This window comes from Seriola lalandi, unplaced genomic scaffold (genome assembly GCF_002814215.2).
Source record: "Seriola lalandi dorsalis isolate HSWRI2012SDOR001 ecotype SW California unplaced genomic scaffold, Sedor1 jcf7180002054262, whole genome shotgun sequence".
NCBI lineage: Eukaryota > Metazoa > Chordata > Actinopteri > Carangiformes > Carangidae > Seriola > Seriola lalandi.
Genome location: NW_019524815.1, coordinates 358,885 through 368,285, shown reverse-complemented (window position 1 = coordinate 368,285; position 9,401 = coordinate 358,885). Strand labels below are relative to the sequence as shown.

The window sequence follows — 9,401 nt, the reverse complement described above, 5'->3', positions numbered from 1 at the left end:
GGTGGGTGGGTGTTAGACGAGATGTCACACTAGGTAGACTCGGTTAGATAGGGAGCGCAGTTTCTTGAATATAAAATAGTTGAGTGGTGGTGACACTTAGATAGTGTGGCTCAGCTGTGAGGGCTTTTATGTGGAACATGCCAGCTGGTTGGAGAGAAGTAAAATGTTGCTGGAGTATAAGCAGTGCGTGGTAACCCCTCACACAGACAACAGAGCCCAGGAACAGAGGAGGAAATGCACAACTCAAAACACAACCAGGGAGCAGAACAAATCTAGGATCAGAAATCTGCAATAATCTCACTCATTACGTGACTATCTGTATCTCCAAATGTGTGTGCGTGCGTGTGTGCTTGGATGCGTATACTAGTGTGTGTGTATTTGTATGTGCATATGTGTGATAATTACAATGTGTGCTCATGTAACACACTTATGGCATTTTGTCAAGTCCTCCCACATGGTGAGCTGATGCCCTCAATTAACTCTGCCTGTATTTACCAAGTCAAATCTCAACAATTTGCTGCCTGCAAATTGTTACTGGGTTACCTCTGCAAATTCCCTAAATTGACAGCTTATGGATAATAGGTAGCGTTTAAAGGAATGTTGGTGTCGGCATGAATAACATCAATTCGCTTCTGTAATCATGAAAAGCTTTGATTACGGGGCATGGCAAAAAATCACACAAGGAATGTTCATGTTACAGTCCTTATCGCTTCCAATTTATCATAAACATCCGATCCCACACAAACCTAGCACAGTACAACATCCCCATAGTGACACATAGGATACAAGTAAAAGCTGCACTGATTACAACAGACCTGGAGGCAGCCAAATATAGGTATACAGTATATGGAAGAAAGATTGTAAACAGATGTATGAATAAAGTACGAGCGTGCACGCAAAACCACACTCACGCACGTGCACGGACTTGCAGCTAAACAAGACGCAAGAATCGACAAACCAACAAAGACCTTGATAGAGAAAAATGCCGTGACAACATGTGTGCTTGACTGCAGTTTGAAGCTTCATCAGTACTAAGTGGCAAATAAATCACAGCGCTGCTACTGTAGGTCTGTGCTCCCTCTCAGTGTGTACCATTAATCTGGGAGAACACCAACAGCCCCCCCCTTCTCCCCTTTCATCAGGCAGGGGTGTGGTTGGGGGCAAACACATCCACATAAACAATTACTTCTCTGAAAAAAAACCAAAAAGCATCCCAACAACCACCAGCATCTATGACGTGTCTGGCCAGTCACAGCTCCAGTAGAGGAGCAGGAACAAGGCGTATGTAAAAGCAGTCTCAGCAGGACACGCTGGAGCTGGACATTGCACTGCGTTATCTCACTCTTCTCCTTGTCCTCTGTCATTGGTATGGACACTAGGTGACGACTGCTGCACTGTTTGGATGGAGATGGCACGGGGCGGTGTGCGATGCACCCAGATGGCACCACCAGCTGTGTCAATAGCTAAGAGATGCCCCTCAATCTTTACTAGGAACGAGAGCGGCGAATGTAGAAGGCTTCATTCAATTACGAGCGCACATGAATGTATGCGGATGTACGGGTGCAAGCGGGAACATGCACAGACACACAGCTCGAGCATGAACACACACACACACACACACACACACACACACACACACAAACAGACTGAGCATGGAGAAACACATTAGCATTCTATAACAGACACATACTGTATATAACACATACTCAAAAGACGCACAAGGGGTATCTGAACAAAATCACACACGTGGTTACAAACAGTCTCCTCCCTCCAACACCCACACGCCCAGCTGTTTCCTCCCTTTTCACACATACTGTAGCTACACAAACATGCACACACATATGGACTAAACACCAAGGGAAGAGAGCATGTGGCAGCCCATCCAAACACACCTAATCTTTGTCTCTGTGCTTTACTATTAGGAATCTGCTATCTGTTGTAAACCAAGGAGGGACCCAGAGGTGCCTGGAACTTTCGCTCTCCTCTCTCTCTCCAGTTCCTGCTTCGCTTCTTCCTCGTCTCACTTTACAGCATGTTTCACAGTTCTCTCCCAACTCGAACCCACCTCCACTTTGAGAGGGAAACAACACAATGAAAATGTAAAGCGTCACATAAATCTATCAGGATGGTAATTTAATTTAATTTCCTGCTGGCTGCTTTCTTTTTCCACAGTGTAATATCAGGAGTTGGTTCTCCAGGAGCAGGTGAAAAAGGCTGAGGGGGAACTTTTTGCCTGGATACTATTTTCCGGAGAAAATGAGGTCTCATTAACTTATTGATTAATTGTGTAATGTAGTCTTTTGGTTGTTTTTTCAATCGTTCCCCACGCGGGTCTCAGGGCAGCTTTCCAGGCCTCACTTCCACAGTGGAGGGGGGGAAGACTGGGATACGGCTGCAGGAGCCTGTGTTGAGCGTGTAGATGAGGATGAGAAGCTGTTTGCATCTGTGTACATGCGTTTGTATGATAATATATGTGTATGCGAGCTTGAGCCTACAAATACATACGTGTCAGCATGTTAGCAATATCTGTAAGCATGTGTGTCAACAATTTCACATGTAAGGCGTGAACGTATCGCTTATGTGTAAAATGTAGCATGTCTCCAGCCAGCGTTTTGATGTTGCTGTGTTGTGTTAATGTTTACTGCGCCTCCCTAGAACAGATGGATAGATGTTGAGCTAATTACTAGCAGAGTCTTGGGGAGTCAGCCATGGGGGCGGAAGGCCTGCTGAGTGGGTGGTGGAGCTCCTTCCTGCCCCTCCTTTCACCACTCTCTCACAAGCACACATGCACAAATACATCCGCACACAAAGACTATAAAAAAGAACGCACAGTCATGCACACACACACACACACACACACACACACACACACACACACACACACACACACACAGACGATCGCAGTCTAATACATACTGCAAGAGACACGCATGAAAAAGTTGGCGTGCCAAAACTCACACACACATTTGCACACACATGCATATGCGATATCCAAGACATCGCCATCGCAACCGGAGGATAAAGGTGCTGTTGTAGCCAGGCAACAGGTTTCTCTGGCACCCACGCACTTAGAGGCAGCCAGTGCTCCTACGATCTCTCAGTGACTGCCTACCTCGTCCTGAAGTCATACACCCTGTTCTACTCCAAAAGACAAGGATGGAGAGAAAGAGAGAAAGTCGCTAATGGAGCTGAAGACACACAAGGATTTAGATGTCGGTGGAGACAGATACAATGACCTTCTATTCTGTGCGGCAGTGGATGTGTATGTTCAGCTGCAGCTGAGATATAACTAACTGAGACTCGAGTACAAAGCACATATATTGGTGGAATCTGTGGTATGAGTGGTCAAGTAATGTGTCTGCTGTCTTGTTAAATCTCGGTGACCTCTGCCATTCTCTTGCAACACCTCCATGTAGCTGCTTCTATGACAAAAGCCCCTTTTATACAGCCGGTCCAAAGCAGGAATGGCCGCCTCGCCGTTCTGTATAAAAGGTATGAACCTGGAATGGGTTGTGTGTGTGTGTGTGTGTGTGTGTGTGTGTGTAGGGGGGGGCACATTAAGTCGACAGCGGAGGTTGACGTCTGTGTAAAAGGGAGAGCCGTTATGGTGGCACAGACGCCGACGTCACGTTTCTGATTCCTGAACGCCAACATCTAAAATCACACACTGGGGCAACAATATGCCGACTGTTTGTACACAAGCATAACGAGGGGTCTTCTTCATGGCAATTTAGTGGGATCCCTGTTTAAAAGAGGCTAGAGAGAGAGTTTTCAGATAGAGATATGTGGAAAGACAGAGAGGCAGAGACAGTAAGAAGAATGAGAGTAACAGCTCTTATATTGTCAGGCAGCCAGCTCTGCTCCATGGTTATACTCTAACATAGTAGGCCTCGCTTTCACAACCCGTGCACAAGAGCGATAAGAACACCATTAACATGAAAGGATCTTAATTGAGAGGGGATGCTTCATGGAACGTGGATGAGGCGAGGAGTGCACGGGGAAACCTTGTTTCTCTCTGATAAAATAACCCCCACCGAGGAATGGGGGCTTCAAAGTCTGTCATAGTGAAGGAAGGAGCAGAGCAGACAGGGGCTCAGGTATGGGAAAAGCTCCCTCCTTTTCCACTTTTACTCTTAGGAAAGAATAGTGGAAAATAAGCAAAGGAGGAAAGGAATGAGACAGCTCTTCATGGGAGAATTGAACTAGCACGCTACAGGGATATCCATTTCAATACAAAATATCATGAAAGCAGGAGCAGTCAATTGTTTTGTCACAAACATTCAGCATCAAGGCATAAATACAGAGGGGAGGTGCATGTGTTGGTATATTTGTGTTTGTGGATCTATCTGTGCCTTTGTATATTTGTGTCTGCCTACATTAAATTATAAATAGAGTGTGAATGAGTGTCTAGAGGCAGATTTCTGTATGTTGGTTGGCGTACGTACATCAGTATGCATGCAGAATGAGTGCAATGAGCTGTGAGTCTCAGTCTGAGTGCATCTGCTATTGTAACTGCATATTCATGCTATTTGTGCGTGTGATGCATATTAGAATTTGTGGTGTGCATCTCTTCAGACGTCTGTGCAGTTTCATGTGGATACAGAACATCTGTATGTGTGTGTGTAAATGTGTGTTTGGTGTCGTGTGCTGTGGTCCGCTGAATGGGTACGAGGCCCCGCTCTCTCGGCTATGCGGGGGCAGTTGCCCTGGCAGTGGCATGGTGATGGATGGCATGGGGTGCCAGTCATTAGGCAGCCTCCTGGCCTCTGGCACTGAGGTTGCACTCTTAAACACCGCCCCCCCCGCCTGTCCCCAAACACCACTGCTCATTTCAAGGTCAGCTGCCTCTGTGGTGCTGTAAGTTCACCTCCACAAGGCACAAGACTTCTTCCTTTTGTTTGGAACCTTTATCGCTCACTGCCAACGGGTGTGTTTTAGACTGTGGGGGTGGCTGGCTGGTGCCTTGCCTCGTGCAGACACACAGAGGCACAGACAAACACACACACACACACACACACACACACACACACACACACACACACACACACACACACACACACAGTACACGAACACACACACGAGGTAAACAAAACTCTACGTCAAACCTGCCCAAAAAGGCAGCAAACAGCCTGAAGCTCCCGTCTAGGTAGCAGAGTAATCCCCTATCTGAACCCGCTTCCCCCCACTCTCTCTCCAGGTCTTCTATGACAAACTCTTTGTTTAAATGTTCCCAGTTTAGAATACAGACATCCTAATTGGGGTGTCTGGAGTCAACGCTCAACTTAACTGCTACAGTTCACCCTCTGCTGCACGTGGCTCTCAACCAACTGCAAAACTGCCTGAGTGCCAAGCTAAAACAATTCCTGGGGTGGGTACCAATCCAGGGGTAAGAGTCAGTTTACAGCAGGTTCCTTAATGTGAAGTGCCTCAACTGCCTCTGTCCAAAGTCTGTGAGAGGCACGGGAGGCATAGCAGGAGATCCTGATTCAGGGAAGATTCCTACTGCACCTCTTTACCTCCACTACCTAGTGTACTGGCTGGGAGATATGAAAGGCAGAACTTGGAACTTTTGAGGAACAGGAAGAGGCCAGCATGTTTGAGCGTGTTTCAGAGGAAGCCAGAGGCTGAGGCCTGTGATGTTTAATTCAGTAGCACATAATCACTCCGATGGAGTTGAGAGCGGGGCTTTAAATAACTCAGCTTAGAGGGGCAGAACTGCTTCACTCTGGGTGGGGGAATGCAAGTGTGTGTGTGTGTGTGTGTGTGCGTGTGTGCGTGTGCGTGTGTGTGCGTACATGTCTGTGCACTTGTGTGTGTGCGTATGTGTGCGCACATGTCTGTGCACTTGTGTGTGTAATTGTGCAGATATGTGAGTGCATTCCACATTTCTACATGTTTGTGAGTGAGTATGCAAGAGAGTGCTTCTCTATTTTTGTGTGTGGCTCCTCCCTGCTTTGAAATATTTTATTTGTGCAGTGCACCACAGTAAAAGGTGGAGTGTGTTTGTTGCTGTGCCAAGCGTCTGCATGCATTACAATAAAAGTGCAAAAGGCCAGTATTCAGAGCCTGAATATGGAGGAGCATTCTGGATGCCAAGCAGGCAGGCAGTAAGTCAGGCGGTAAGCTGGGCAGTGAGGCATTGAAGCCCCTTTAGCTGCCACAACTCAACTCACAGTTTACAGCCCACTTATTCTTCCTAAAGCCCTTACAGAGCACACTACCCTCTCCATTAGTTGTGGTGGTCCCAAGTGAGAGGCCACGCTGCCCAGGGGCAAGCAGAGAAAGGGCCATCAGGAGCCCATCCGGCTGCCATAATGGCCTTGGCTGAGCCCATGGCACTGATCCTAATATTCAGTGGCCATCCAGGTGACACTGAGTCACACTGGAATAAAGGAAGGGAAAGGAAGTTACTGAGCCCTCTCAGATGCACGGAGGATTTAACCGTGTGCTCTCTCTTCATGGTTCTTTTCTTTTGTTTCCGCCTCACAATACCTCTCAACCTCTGGCTTTCTCTGAGTCTTTTCCACTTGCTTGCTCTCTCATTTTCATCTCTTTCTCTTAGGACATAGTGCAATTCATTTGGAGGAGGAAAACACAGCTAATGCCATCTCTCTCTCACTCTGTCTCTCTGCTCCCTCTCTTCTGCTCTCGATCCCTTTCATATCAGTGTTGAGTCTGATTTGTTTGTGTGCGTCGTCTTTCTCCCCGTGCCAGTCGACAAGGCGGGCTATTTATGTGCCTCTGCCCATGTCTGTGAGCGAATCAGGACTTCATAGGAGCAGCCAGGGGAGAGAGATGTGCTGGTGCATTTCTAAACAGGGAGTCACAGGGAGGACTGATGTGTGTCCAGCAGCAAGACAGTCCAACCTGGCCACTATCTGCCTCTGCAACGGCCCACTGAACAATAATAGATAACACTGGTTGTCAGCATCGGCAACAACAGCAACTGTTGATGTTGTAACAGAAAACGGACCCAGTCAAGCACGATCTCTAAGAGCACAAATGCACATATATGTAGATATGTCCCTCACCAGACACACATCAAGAGACTTACACACAATGACGACAGCAATGGCCACAAGACTGCTGAGGCTGTATGCTCAGTCAAACATGGTGAGGGGCTCATTATTATTACTGGGCTGGATACTGGAGCAGCCCCAGAGCTCAGCTTGGCAAGACCTCTCTCTGGAGACGCACACACACTAGCCCTCTACACACACTCATAAACACACACTCATGCACACACACACACACACACACACACACACACACACACACACACACACACATACACACACGCATACACACCATACAAATGGGTAATCATACGTCTGCCCCTGGGAAAAAATGCTCAAATGGTTTCCTAGCAACCAGTGGTGTGTATTGGGTCCACATGAAAAATGAAAAATAAAGACAGTGTGTGAGTGTGCGGTTGTGTGTGAGACAGAATGAAAGAATGAGGTTCAGATAAACAGTGCATATTAGAGAGAGATAGAGGGGTTTATGGGGTGAAGTACGGAGTGGTCAGAGATAAGAAGTCGTGAATGGGATATGAAAAGGTAATGAAGAGAGAAAGAGAAAAGGCGCCATCAGAAGTCTGCCAATCTGATCGACAAACAAAAGCATTTCCCCAGCCTCGCTGCAGGGGCAGTGTTGACTGCGAATTGAGCAGGTCTGCAGACAGTTAAGGTCATGGGAATGTGTTGTCAAATCACAGCTCAGAGAGAGATCATCATGGGAATAAATCAGTATCTTACACACTGTTACAAATATGTAGCAGCGCTGCAGGGCAGGGGATTATGCAAGAAGCAAAGCATAGGCTTTGGAAAAATGGCCTAAAACGCAGTGCTGCATATCACAACGGGTTCAAATGCAAATCAAAGGGGGTTGTGCTGTACCAAAGTCACACAATCAGGTGAGAGTAGTGGTTTGTAAAATCACTGCAGACCACAGTACAAAGAGGCATAGCTGAATCTCTGGGGCTCTGAAGAGTTTTTTGATCATTGCTGAACATTATAACCAAAACACAGCAAGTCCCCTTTAAAAAACGATTCGACAGAAAGTTACATTTTATTTGTTTATCTGTGTGCAAGTGTGTGAAATGTGAGGAGCAAAACGGCGTGTAATAGTGTGAGTGTGTGTTTTCCATAAGATACTAGTGTGTGTGTGTGTGTGTGTGTGTGTGTGTGTGTGTGTGGGTGTTGTGTGTGCATGTTTGGTACTTCTCTCTGTAAAATTGTGTGCGTGAGGTAGTGAGAAGCATACTATCTCCATCCAGCAGCTGCCACAAAGAGGCTTCCCAAAACAAGTGCGGGGCCGTGACAGAGACAGAGCGACCGCAGCCTTCTGGTGGTGTAATAGGAAATTAATTGAGACCATCAATATGGTATTAATCATTAAAGCACAGGTGCTGAGGTGGCACTTTACTGACTGCACTACTGTTGGCAGCACTCGCACATACACAAAGTAAAAGTTTGACCTGCTGTTTTGCAAAAATGGAGGTGGGGACAAAGAGAGAGAAGTAGAGACGGAAAATGAGAAAAAGGAAAGTGTGTATCGTCCATTTAGACACACAGAGACGGTGGAGCAGTTTTTATACACAGTCATCCAAGGTCATTCTTGCTTTGCCCTGAAAAGTGTTAAGTGTTCACCTCTTTTGAGCTCCCTCTGATAGTGACTAAATAGTGAGACAGAAATTGAATAAGAGGCGGTATTTTGAAAGATGTTCAAATCGGAACATGTCAGGTAAATTTGGGGGAAATATTCATCAACTCCCTTGGAAGCAATGTTTCTTATAACACCTAATCCTTCGTGAGGCAATGCACAGTGAGGACGGGAGTGCCGGTGTTAATCAGCCAGAGGTGAGCCAAATTGCAGCAACTACATTAAGCCGTTAAGCACACCGCGTCTCCCAAATTGTTGAAGGTGTCTCACTGAGATGAATGCTTCTTCTTATGAATAATACATCACACGCCGGCATACACACAGACAAAACCAGACACATCCTTCAAATATGTGCGCATGTGACTGCACATGAACACAGACGCACGCACACACAAAAAAAAAACATGCACCACTGTGTGTGTGTGTGTCTATGTGCGTCTCGTGCTGAGACAGTGCGACAGCTGTGCATGATGGGGTTTGTAGTGTGTGCGGCGGAGTTCGACAGGCGCGATATTCGCAACGCTGTCTTTCTTCGGACCCTGTGAAGTTTAGTTTCAACTAGCCTCCACAGGCACGTTACACCAAACCCTCACCACCCCATGTCTGTCAGTGTCAAGGCTGAAACCTATGAAATGTTTATGATTCAGGAGCTGTAGATAAGATGGAGATTGATCTGGATCGAAAGGCAAATAAGATTGCCAAAGCCCAGAGTCAGCTGAAAAGGAGGCAGAGGGAGC

General features: G+C 46.7%; 1 protein-coding gene across 1 annotated transcript in view; it reads right to left on the bottom strand.

Moving 5' to 3' along the window:
- The window catches only part of LOC111654195 (calmodulin-binding transcription activator 1-like), a 32,709-nt gene that overhangs the window by 11,803 nt on the left and 11,505 nt on the right, over window positions 1-9,401 (bottom strand). Inside the window, exon 3 of the mRNA XM_087173635.1 lies at window positions 2,359-2,443. Within this exon, the coding sequence (XP_087029761.1) occupies window positions 2,359-2,443 (85 nt within the window). The remainder of the gene's footprint in view (window positions 1-2,358; window positions 2,444-9,401) is intronic.